General features: G+C 52.2%; 1 protein-coding gene across 1 annotated transcript; it reads left to right on the forward strand.

The window, feature by feature from the left end:
* The first annotated feature begins 3,589 nt into the window (after nucleotides 1-3,589).
* On the forward strand, nucleotides 3,590-12,557 carry LOC129200603 (A-kinase anchor protein 1, mitochondrial-like). The gene is made up of 10 exons (XM_054811915.1): nucleotides 3,590-4,118; nucleotides 6,009-6,142; nucleotides 6,510-6,636; nucleotides 7,026-7,156; nucleotides 8,385-8,562; nucleotides 9,254-9,404; nucleotides 10,063-10,130; nucleotides 11,621-11,694; nucleotides 12,294-12,359; nucleotides 12,498-12,557. Exons 1-10 carry the CDS (start codon nucleotides 3,590-3,592, stop codon nucleotides 12,555-12,557), a joined length of 1,518 nt encoding a protein of 505 aa, XP_054667890.1.

A 12,557-nucleotide genomic window follows, 5' to 3' on the forward strand; every position in this document is an offset into this window, starting at 1 on the left:
AGTGGATCCCCTTAACTCCCCCAGCACAGATTTGCCACTGTCCCGTTACAAACTAGACCCCTTTAACCCCTCCCAGCAGAGACCTGCCCTGTCCCAGTTCTGGATCCCTGAGCGGGGCAGGGGCCAAACCGACCAGCTGACGTGGGGCAGCAATAACAACCAGCCCAACCCTGGGGCAGCCAAGTGGGGCAGGAGCAAAACTGCCAGTCCGGCCACCCCGAGGGGGAATCTGGTAAAGCTGTGGCAAATAGAAAGCTAAGAGACCCTGGAGGGAGCAGAAAATGTGAAGATGCGTAAAAGCCACCCACAAATGGTTTTGGAGCCCCAAGGTGAGAGAGCAGCTGGGTGGGGACGTGGCAGCCAGACAAGGTCAACCCAGCACCGTTGCTGAAGGTGTTTCTTTGGCAATGCTAGTTCAGAGTCCGCATAGGGCTGTATCTCGGGGGGCAGGTCAAATTCATTGGAAATGAACCTCTAAGCGACCAGGTGCTTTGCTCCACGAGTCTCACGGACAGGGTCCTGTACCTGGGAAGAGTGGCACAGAACCCTCAGCATACGGAGCGTTCCAGCCAAAGCAGTGAACAGGCACGCTTGCAGCCCTGGGCAGGTTTTTATTGAGCCGGCTGGTGCGGCTCGGGGAAGAGGTGGGAGCTCTGCTGGCGGACAAAGAGCCCTTGGCCAGCAGCAGTGGGGAAGTCCAGCGGCTGATGGCTGGGGGAGGTGCCAGGGCCCTGGCAGCTGTGTGGCCTTGAGAGGACACGTCCCCGTGCGGCCCCGTGTCACAAAGGGGCAGTGATGCGGCACCCGCCCGGCGATTGTGACCTCACGGGACCGGGGCTTTATAAGCTGAAAAGCGGGCCAGCGAAAGCCAGTTGGGCTGAGCTGTCCTTTGGGATAACTCGGCTCCTTCCCTCGCTACGTGCACGCCTATACTGTTTTCCAACCATTTCTCCTTTACTGCCCACTTCTCCTCAACTTCCATCTTCTTTCAAAGGTAACTATGATTTGACTTTCCGGACAGATCACGCAGTAGGTAGATACGGGATCAAAGGATAGGCTGGCCTAGACCTTCAGAGCTCTAGGCTGAGCTCTTACTCCTTTAGAGGCTGGCCAGGGCTATGGGTAGAGTTCCTAGCTGCTAATTCTTCTTAGTGACCATATCCTAGGATAGGTGAGTAGGGGGGGTGACAGTGTAGCCCGAGGCGTTGGGCTCAGCCTAGAATGACAGGAAGCTCACCCTGCCTGATGGGGTAGGAAGGGAGACAGAGAAGGAGCAGGGCACAGGCAGCCGTTCAAGTAGCGGCCGAAAGCCGATAGGTAACTCCTGCGTACAAGGCGGGAAAGTGTGGGCTGGAGAGGCAGAGGGCTCTGCTGCTGACGGTAGCCACAGGTCAGCAGCAGGTCCTTGTCTCTCTTCCTGTAGAGACTCAAAGCAGCTTGCCCCCAGAACACACCTTCCTGAAAGCCCTGAAAATCTGGAGCGAGTGCTTGCTCAGCTCCCCTCTCGCACCTTGAGAATCAATTCTCGGGCTTCTCTGTGAACCTCATGCTGCCAACATTTCTGACCTTACCACTCTGTGAATACTGAAGGGTTGTTTGTCCTGCCTAGAGAAACAAGGTGATTTAAAACTGCTCTGGGACCCTAAAGCGAACAAGTAGAATCAGTTGACTGTCCTTGGCTTTTTTTTTTTTTTTTTTTTGCTTTTTTTTTCCTTAAGGTAGGTAGGTGAGTGTGCGCGTTCTTGATTCTTGTCCTCATCTCCCTGATCTTTATCAGGAGTTTTCCATAAATGAAGTCAGGATGCAGATTTGGAGAGCTGACTGTCCCCTACTCTCCCCTTGGTGTCTTAATCCCATCCGGACCTACCGTGGAGAATATCTAGCAAGTTGGAAAAGTCTCTTGTCCTAGCTGCAGCTCTAGGGCAGTGCCTTGGTAGAAGGTGTGACATTTAGACCAGATTCCTGACATGCCAGAAGGAAGTGGAAGTGACTGGTGGTGCGGGGCGGGGTGGGGGGAGCGCATACAGTGTGTGAGCTCCGCACAGGCTCAGCTCGATTTTTGGTGCGGGACTGCGCAGAGCCCTGCCTGTTGGGAAAGGACTGTCGTGCCAGGCTCCCTCCAGTTTGGCAGTGTTTAAGGCCATGGGATTTGACATGTTGCTTTTTTCTGTTCTGTTGCTGCCAGGAAAATCCCAGGCTTACTTCCCGCCATGTACTGAAATGATCCCATTGCCCCTGCAGTCCTGAACTGGCTGTCAAATTGGCAATGGAGAGAGGGTTTTGTGGCGCTTAAACGTGTTGGAAAACGAACGTGGGCTTTAGGAGCAATCCCATGGAGGAAATGAGAGAGAAGGATGTGCTGCATCTTCCAACCATGTGGTGTAGCAGGTTAAAAAAGTCTGTCGTGTGTAAGCATTGTCAGACACGAGGCGTTTTCCGTTAATTTCTGCTCCGTGAAAACTGTAAGCGCTCTGTAGCAAGGCTGTTTTGGGGGTGTGGGTAACTGTGGAGCTTTGTGTTCCAGCTGTAGGCTTTCCTTAAGGAAAAGGAAAGGCATGTCAGCCCTGCCTCCTGTAACCCAGGTGAAGCTTGTAAATGGAGGAGCATGAGCGGGACACGAGTCTCAGCAGTGTCCAGGCAGGGAAGGGTTCACACTCTTTCTCTCTAGAGTAAGAGGCAGCTTTCAGCTCTAGAAGTCGGAGGAGTAGCAGCGGTTAACGTAGTCAGTTGAGATGTAGAACAAACTTTGGAGCTGGGTTCCGAAGTAGTGGTGTCTCTACCCAGGCTGCTTTCAAAGCTGGACAAATACCACTCCTCTAAGGGTGTTAGAGCATATTTCCCATCTTCAGGACGGCAACATCTTTCTGAGGGACTCGTGGCTCTTGGAGACACTTGCTTCATCAGGCTGTAGGTGCTCTTTGTTTTGGAATTCCTGCACTGTGTGGGTCAAAGTCAAGGCAGTAGCTGCGTGTTGCTGTTTAGCTCCTGCTCAACTCCAGCCTTCTGTCGTGTGCCCGCGCACCGGTGTCTTGCCATGCTGTGGATGAGAACGTTTGCAAAGCACTTCACCTTCCGTGAGTTCTGTTTTAGAGCTGGAAGCGTGTGTTGTCACCCTATGAAAGTCTCAGGAAAGTGATGCTGCCTTTCAAGCAGAGAACTGGGGAGACCTGCAGTGTCTCAAGTCTGTGTCCTGGAAGGCTTGTGGTCCAGCTGTGTTGTGAACCCAGCCTGGCGCTGGAGAAACTCACAGTGCTGGATGCTGTCCTGTGTGTAGTCCTGACCTGCAAGGGTGAGGCAGGAGAAAGGTGGTGAAATGGCTGGAAGTGTAAAGGTGAGCTCATGTGAAATCGATGAGTCTAACGGTGACAAATGTCCAGATATCCCTAGTCTTAGGTAAGGATCTTGTTCTGTGCTCTGCTGGTAGAGCAGAGATGTGAATGTAAAGAGCGGCTGGAAGAGAAGCCTGTTCATGCTAATGGAAATACCTCAAGACCTTGATGAAACTTCAGCCTTCCTCTTACCTTGCCTGTCACTCTCTTCACATGCTTTCTGCTGCTCCTTCTAGAGAGAATTGCTGAGGCTCTGGAAAATGCCTTCATACTTCCGCAAAATCATCCCATACGCCATACCCGGCGCGCTGGCACTTCTTGGCTGCTGGTGGATCTATTCCCACAGAAAAAAGCAGGCAAGCTCTTCTGACAAACAAGAAAGCGTAGCTGCTGAAGAAGAGCAGCAGCAAGAAGCGCCAGAGGAGGATTCACCACCAAAGGAAGAAGCGGGCGTTCCCATGAGAGAGGCAGTCTTTGAGGAAGAGGAACACCCCGAGAATGAAACCTCGACCTCCCTGCCATCAGCAGAGTCGACGACACCCTCTCTTCCCTGTCAAACTCATGAGAGGCCAGATCTCTCAGAGGACCATCCAGACCTGTCCGTGACCACACTGCAGCCCAGCACCGTTGCAGAGGACACTGCAAAGCCGGAAGCAACAGGACCTCCGGATGAAAGCAGTGGCCCTGCTTGTGTTTCTCTCCCCCTGACCTCGGAGTGTCAGGGCAGTGCTGCGGTGAGCCTGGTAGAGGATTCAAGCTCTGGTGCCAACCCAGATCAGTGTGCAGCAGGTGGGTATGCATTTGCTCTCAGAATTCCCATCTCTGTAGGATCCCGTGTTAGCTGGGTGATCTTCAGGGTCTGTTGCCAAGGGGCGAACAGGCTGGTCCCCTTTCGGCACAAAGTTAATTCTTGTCTAAAGCTAAGCGTGTGCTTGAGTAGCCCAGTGCAGTGGGCCGTGTCTGGATGTAGGCCAGGCTGTTGAAGACCTTGCTGGTTTGAGACGTGCTCATACAAATGGTTTCTGCTTCAGTTCAGGCAGCCTCTAGGAAGCACTGGGTTCCTCTCTGTGCTTACGGGCTGCTGCCGAATGGAAGCTGGAAGGCAGCAGGTTTCTGAGGGGCTTCTGGATGAAGCAGGGAAGTGCTCTGAGGAACTGTGATCAAATGAGTTGGTTGCAGACCACTTCCCCTGAAGCCTTGTGGTTTGGAAGGGTAGGTGCACGCCAAGAAGTCCCTAGAGGGAGCAACGTCCGAGGAGTTCCTCCATCTGTCTCTGTGTTGCTTTTGCCTTCTACATCCTGGATGGTGTGCGCCTGGCAGAATACAACGCTGCCTGAGCAACTGTTAGTTAACCCGTCTGACCTTGGAGATGGATGTGAAAATCCTTTAGAAGAGCCTGTGGTGCCAAGAGCCCCTAATGAGGGGATGTCTTTGGTAGTTGCTACAAGCAGTTGGAACCAAGCTGCTTGCTGCAAGACATGGGGATTGAGTCTGCCGACAATGAAGGATGAAACCCAGCGAGCATTTTCACTTGTGAGAGCAACCCTAGGAAGAAGAGGGTTTTGCCTTGTTGTGAATGCTGGCGTGCCAGGAAGGTACGAGCGTGTGTTGTGGAGCCTGGGGATGGGAAGGGCTGAGAGCTCTGCACTCAGCTGAAGGGTAGGGAGAGGGGCTACAGCGGGTCAAGCTGATCATGGGGCCATGCTGGATAAGAGGTCCTAGAGCTGACCTTCGCCCCCAGGCTGTGAGACTTCAATCCTCATCCTTGTCCGGGAAGCCTATGGCAAACAGCTGCCCTCTTTGCCTTTGCCTTTCTAGGCCTCTGTGCTGTGTACCTAGGGAAGATGTGGCAAATGGGAAGCGGCTGTTGGGTTTCTTTTTCTCTTTGGTCTTGCACTGGATGGTCTGAGTACTTGCAAGCAAGTGAGGCTCTTCCTGCTTCTGCTGGTTCATCTGGAGGGAGGAAGGATCAGCCTTGTGTTACACTGACTGCACTGTATCTGGGCTCTGACCAGGAGGAAGGTGTTTGAGTTTGCCCCCTTGCCAAGTGGGAGGATTCCTGGTATCAGCTGATGGTTTGGAAACAAAACACGGCTCAGCTCTGGCACCTTCTTTCTTCAAGCATCGGAGAAATTTGGGCAAGAGGCAAGCCCCTACCCCAGCTAGTAGTGTGCACAGCTGGCATTCAGGTCACTGGGCAACCCCTCTTGGGGCAGGAATGTAATGTCAGTACAAAGAGCAGAGGAAGAGCTTGCATGTCCCGGGCCCCCCTCCCCGCATGCTGAACTCCCTGTGAAAAGCCCTCCTGAAGCCATGGGGAAAATGCAAAATACCTTGCTGCAGCAGCAGCAGCAGCAGCAGGAGCGCAGGGCTGATGTCAGCATAGCTCTCCTTCAGCTGGTAACTTTGACTTAGTGTCCTGTCTCTGCTGCTGTGTAAGGTGTTGCTATTTTGAAGGACTCCTGCTGAACTCAGGCCTCTGTTGCGTTCCTAGACCTACTTTTGGTCTACTTGACCCCTTCTGAAACAGTGGAGAACCTGATACAGGAACATCCCAACGGAATGCATAGGAAGAGCTCACTGTAAGCTCTCTAGGAAATGCTGCACTTTCCTGGCCTTGTGTCTGGTAGCTGGACTGTGTGGGCTGTCTGAATGCTAACACGTGTGCATGTCCTGTAGGTTTGGCTGTCAAAGGCATGGCTTTTGTGGACAATGACTGTGCCACGAGGAAGGCAGTGACACACCAGCACGCTCATCCAGAAGGAGGCTCCTGCAAGTCCGACTTCACTATCTGGGAAATAGAGGTCCCAAAGGTAACCACCGCTGGCCTGCTCACACCTCCTGCCCTGCCCTACAGAGCCATCTTCTGGTTCTTCCAGTCTGGTACCGGCTCCGTGCCATCCCAGGGAGATCAACAACCACTAAACGGAGAGGATTTAAGCGTTTAGCTCCCAAGATGTGAAGATGAATCTATGAAAATGAGCTGTGCTTACGGATCTCTATCTACCTGACCTTATCCCAGACCAGCTGAACTCTGCCCTGGTCCAGCATTGCCTTTATTATCCCGCCTGGCCCGACACTCCAGGAACTGGGAATGTGGCTGAAATAAGGCACAGAGAAGAGTGTTGTTTGATCTCTGTTCCTCTTCCTAACTGTTGGTTTCTCGACTCTTTCACAAAGGCTTTAGTTGGCCGCTTGATCGGCAGAAAAGGAAGATTTATGAACTACCTGAAGGAAGCGTCTGGTGCCAAAGTTTACGTCACAACACTCCCTTATTTCCGTGACTCCCAAGTCTGTCACATCGAAGGTAAGTGGAATGCCTCTCGATTTGTGCTCTACTATGTAGCTTGGGGGCATCGATGGGCAAGGAAATGAAACAGATGTTGTGGATTTCTGAGTCTAGTGCTTTAGAAAACTCTTCTGCTCAGTGCTGTTACAGCAGAGGTATCTGCCAAGTCTCCTGTGCCTTGGCACGTGAACCCTCTATTCTCGAGGTGAGAATGCTTTTTAACATCTTCGGCTGCTGTAGTTTAACCAATGCCTTTTGCAGGATCACTTCAGGCTTGAAGAAGGAGCTAGGGCATGCATCAGCCAATACAGCAGTCTTGCCTGTGAAGGATGTTAGATTAGATCAGTGGTGGGAGTGTCCTCAGCATATCTGTGCTAGAGACTGACTTTGGGCTTTTTGTCTTCCAGGCTCTGCACAACAAGTAGAAAAAGTACTGAGCCTGATTGGCCAGAAGTTCACAAAGCTGTGTCTCACCAACATCTACGCTCTACCTCCACCAACACCGTTGACACTTCATTCGCTCCTTATGACTGCCTGGGTAAGTCCAAGCTCGCTGGCTACGCTGATGTCCAGGTGGAAGGCTGTTGGTGTTGGTCACTGCTCGCGGAGCGGGCTAGATCCATGTGGCTGGTTCAGAGATGCCCTGTAAACCAGCTTGGTTTTGTGTGGCTCTCCGTTCTCCAGCTTGCGTAACTGTTACGGATCAGATTGATCTCCCTGGTCTTCCACTCCTGCTTCCATTCTGCCTGAGCTGAGAAATGTAGACTTATAGAATCATGTAGGTTGGAAAAGACCTTTCAGATCATTGAATCCAACTGTCAACCTAAGACTGCCAAGTGCACAACTAAACCATGGCCCCGCGTGCCACATTTACACACAGCCTTTAAAATACCTGCAGGGACGGTGATTCCATCACTTCCCTTGGCAGCCTGTTCCAGTACCTGACAACCCTTTTGGGGAAGACATTTTTCCTAATATTCAATTTAAACCTCCCCTGGTGCAACTGGAGGCCATTTCCTCTTGTCCTATCGCTTGTTGTTTGGCAGAAGAGAGAAACCCCCACCTCACTACAACCTTCTTTCAGGTCCTGGGAGAGAGTGATAAGGTCTCCCCTCAGCCTCCTTTTCTCCAGGCTAAACAACCCCAGTTCCCTCAGCCGCTCCTCCTCAGACTTGTTCTCTAGACCCTTCGCCGGCTTCATTGCCCTGCTCTGGACACGCTCCAGCACCTCCATGTCGTTCTTGTAGCAAGGGGCCCAAATCTGAACACAGTTCTCGAGGTGCAGCCTCACCAGTGCTGAGTACAGGGGGACGATCACTGCCCTAGTCCTGCTGGCCACACTATTTCTGATACAAGCCAGGGTGCTGTTGGCCACCTGGGCACACTGCTGGCTCACGCTCAGCCGGCGCTCGACCAACAGCCCCAGGTCCTTTTCCGCCAGGCAGCTTTCCAGCCGCTCTTCTTTCTCAAGCCTCTAGCGTTGCCTGGGGTTGTTGTGAGCCAAGTGCAGGACCCGGCCGAGAGTCTCTTCCTGTACAAGATGGGCCCCGTCCCTGGTCTGATTTCCTTGAGAACAGCATGGAGTGTCAGGGAATAGCTTTCTGCTCCTGATCCCAAGCAGCCTTTGCAAGTGAAATACCAGAGTGCAAGGGCCTTTCCACCCATGGCTGTAAGCCTCAGGAGTTGCTGGCGGAACATGGAGTTGCTGTGAAGGAAGCTTGTGTTGCAATGAACACTAATGAGACTTTCTTTCCTCCACATGGCAGCTCTTCCTCCCAGATGGAGTTCCTGTAGAAGTGGTCGTGGCAAACCAAGTCGATGCTGGACACATGTTTCTACAGCAGTATACACACCCCACTTTCCACGCCCTGCGTAGCCTTGACCAGCAGATGTCCACCTGCTACTCTCAACCTGCAATTCCAACCCTGCCAACTCCAGTAGAAGGCAAGTAACTTGGTTGCTCACAAATGGTTCACTTGAGAAACTTCTAGGGTCATGCGAAAGCCTGATGCCCCCGAGTTCGGCTTGGGAAGTTTCCCAGTGGATGAGAATGTGCCAGTTCAGAGAGTTGCTTGCCTAGCTGCTGCCGGAGTAGAGATGTTGCTCTGCTCTTCCTTATCCCCCTCGTGCCTGCAGTGCCCCCCTCCCCAGCCACTTAGCTGCATGTTGAACTTCAGAATGAGATCAAGTCCGCCTCAGGGCATTTCCAACCAACTTGGCCCCTGGAGGATTTTTGCTGACAAAGCGTGGGACTCCTCCCAAGTGTCCATCGTGTCACTGTCTGCACATGGTGTCAAGTGGAGGGTGCATCACAAGGAAGGGGGAGGGGTTCTTAGTGCTTCCTTTCCTTCTTGGAGACAGAGCTCACTGTTAGTGGCCAAAGGCTGGAAGGGAACTGGATACCTGGCTAGAAGAGCATGGCAGTGGCAGACAGAGACTTGAGAGTACAAGCCAGCTCTCCGGTGTGCCAGCGGCAGGCTTGTCTGATGGAGGGCTGGGGGGATGTGGAAGGAAGATGGCAGCAGCATGAGAAGAAATGCTGTTGCTTCTCAGTAGAGAACTGTGCAGCACTAGGAATCAGCCTGAAGCGCTGATTTCTGGGAAGCCACTTCAAGGGAGCTCTTCTGTTCTGCAGTTGGTATTATCTGCGCGGCTCCAGGCCTGGGTGGGGCATGGTTACGGGCTCAAGTCATCAGCTACTTCGAAGAGACCGGTGAAGTGGAGCTCAGATACGTGGACTACGGAGGATACGACAAAGTGAAGGTCGACACGCTCAGACAAATCAGGTCTCGAACTGCTCTTATCTGGCTTGAATCTTCATCAGAGGCATCCGTATCATTTGAATTGCTTATAGGATTTTCCAGAGCTGAAGTGGGAAATGGTAGAAAGGTTTGTCTCAGCAGCGGGTGTGGAGCCCTTGGGAGCACAGCAAGCTCTTGCAAGGCTTTTTTGAAGGGGAGGGAGAGGCAATTGCAAATTCTCCCACCTCAGCATGGAAGCTGAGCAAAAGGAGGCCTTCAGGAGGCCCCAGAGTGTAGTTAATTGATGAGGTAGGAATAAGATGCAGATTCTCTATGCCCCAGCCCCATGGGCTGGGAGAGCCATACTGGATGAGGGTTTTCTTACACAAGCCCAGGAAATACTTGATTGTGCCCCAGAGGTGGGAGAAAAGCAGTACAGCCTCCATGAGGGAGGTGGTTTTTGCTTGGAGCCCAGTCCAACTTGGCATGCTAATCAGACAATTTATTGCTGTTGCTGCTGCTGCTGCTGCTGCTGCTTAGATTGCTGGGAGAGTAGTCTCGTTTTTGGGGTTTTTTTTTTGACTGTCATTAATTTTCAACTGAATATCTGTTAGAGCAATTAATTAATCAGTGTCACCTTCAAGAATACAGGAGTAACTTAAAGGCATGTTCTTACGATGTGATCGATTCTCTTTTCTTTAAGGTCTGATTTCTTATCACTGCCTTTCCAAGGAGCGGAAGTTTTACTGGACAACGTGGTACCGCTTCCAGGTAATGAGACTCTCGTGACGTACCGTTGGTGGTGCTCCTGCAGGTTTCCATGGATGCCAGCTGTGTACAAGCAATGACTCTGTCTCAGCCTTCTCCCTCCCCTCTTGCAAGCTCAGCCTCTGATGGGACTAGAGCGAGGACTGGAAAAATTGTATTTTCTTCTTGTAAATGTGCTAGCATGGCATAACCCGTCCGACGCCAGGGGAAATGGAGAAATGGCCAGGCTTTTTTGTGCATGGAGGAGAGAAGGAATGACTCTCCTAAGCAGCAAGTTGGCAGGACTGGCAGGGTAGAGGTGAAGTAGCTGTACCTACGCTGCCACCTTCTGTCACAGAGTAGCTGTACATGCCAACTTAGGTTTTGATCTGCTAGACAAATATCTGGCATTTCCCTATGAAAATGACGGAGGTGTCTAGTTCTGTGTTCAAAAGACCAGCCTCCAAGCCCTGGAAGAATGTCAGTCAGTCACTGCCTAGAGATGCTTTCTGGTTTGCTTTTTTCATTCCCCCTGCCCCCACTCCCCCCCCATTCTTTCTGGTGATGTTAGAGATGCAGGCTGTGATGGTGTCTCCAAAGCTGCCCTTCTGGGTGCGGGAGGGGTGGCTGTAGGGGCTCAGGGTCAGGCCAGGTTTCAGCCCTGGGTTTGTGGCTGGCAGCACTGCAGGAGGTACAGGCCCTGCCAAGACTAGAGGGATGGCAGGGTTTAAGCTGCTTCTAGCAGAAGTCAGTGTTTTGCGTGTTCCCCGAGGAGATCGACCTCCTTCAGGATTTGTGGGCTTGTCAGGAGTCGTTCACTTGCTGCTGGAGATGGTCTCGGGGTGGGGAGCACGAGGGAGAAGCTGTATTTTGCAGCAGTTTGGTAGGAAATAAGCAACTGTCCTCCAGAATGAACACACTTCTGCCCAGTCGATTGTAACTGTATTGCCCGGGACAGAAGGGTTCCCTGCTGCATTTACAGATGTGGAGTTAGCAACAGTACCCACCTAAGCTGTGCGGGCTGAGAGACTGGAGCTGCCGGTGCTTGCAAAGAGGGCATTTGGCACTGTTCAGGTGCCAGCCAGCCTGCGGTACAAATGCTTTTGAGCTCCCCGTGACAGTCCTGCGCTCTGTGCAGGGTCCGTAAAGTCCTGAAGCCCCTGAGCTGAGTTTATTCAGGATCAAAGTACTCCTGGCAGCTCAAAGGTACCGCAGAAGTATACTTCTCTGTCTTGCAAGCCTGCTAATTCATCAGCCACTGATGTTCACGTTCACTTAGCTGGTGGCTTTTTTTTTTTTGCCCTTTCCCTTTGGCAACACAGCAGGCATACTACTTGTGTGACCTCCAGCTTAATAGACGGGGTCCAGCAAGTGCCCACAGCAAGGGCAGGTGAGGATTCTCTGGCCTAACTGATGTAGGAGGTGCGACAAGATGAGCTGAATAGTCCCTTCTGGCCTTTAAAGCCCGTGACTCTCTCTCTCAGTTGTTTTCTCCTGCTCTCTTCTTTCCACAGGCCAGGATCACTTTTCCTCCGAGGCTGACACCGCTGTTGTTGAGATGACCGAAGGCGCAGTCCTAGTGGCGCAGGTACCTGAGAGCTGTCTGGAAAAGCCTTGTTGCTGATTTGACGGCTGCTGTTATCCTCTGTGCCCCCTAGCCCACCGTGTGTGTGTGTGTGTGTGTGTGTGTGTGTTCAAATCCAAAACAAAGGCCGAGCTTGTAAGGCCGGCTGCTGTAAGGGTTCTTGTGGAGCCATCTGGGTGCTGAGAACTTCCTTGTGTAGCATCGGCACCGCTCCGGACGCTGTGGCTGGGAAGGGTTGAGTATTCCCTCTTGTTGCTGATGCGGCCGAGTGGGAAGCTGATGGCATTCGTGATGCTCAGTCTCAGAGCTTCCTTTGCTTTAATGCCGTGCTCAAAGGCGTCACTAGTTCTAGCAAGGGCACGGATTTGAGTGACTCGAGACAACTTGCCAGCAGGCTGTCCCAGCTGCCTGGTAGCAGTAGCTACCTTTCCTCCAGCCTCCACCCAAGTTGGTGTTTTGAGGACCTGAGATGCAGTCACTGATGCTAGCCTTGCATCCTCCATGGCTCGGACCCGAGAATTGCTGAGAATTGCTCACACTCATGACCTGAATTAATTGATGCAGGCTGATGCCTGCAAACTAATGTTTTTCTGTCTTTCCAGGTCACAAAGTATGACAACGCAACAGGTCTGCCACTGATCCAGCTGTGGAACTTGGTGGGAGACGAGGTGCGTATGTTGACATACCTATTTCTTCAACGCTGTGAGAGTTTCTGATTATGCAGACTTGTGATCAGGAACTCGCTGATAGTTCTTTCTAGTGGCTTGTTCACCTTTCTCCTTTTTTTTTTTCCCCCCTCCCTTTAGGCGGTGTCAGTGAACAGAGCTCTGGTGGAAAGAGGACTGGCTCAGTGGCTTGTCTACTAG

This window comes from Grus americana, unplaced genomic scaffold, assembly GCF_028858705.1.
Source record: "Grus americana isolate bGruAme1 unplaced genomic scaffold, bGruAme1.mat scaffold_344, whole genome shotgun sequence".
In the NCBI taxonomy this organism is placed as follows: Eukaryota; Metazoa; Chordata; class Aves; order Gruiformes; family Gruidae; genus Grus; species Grus americana.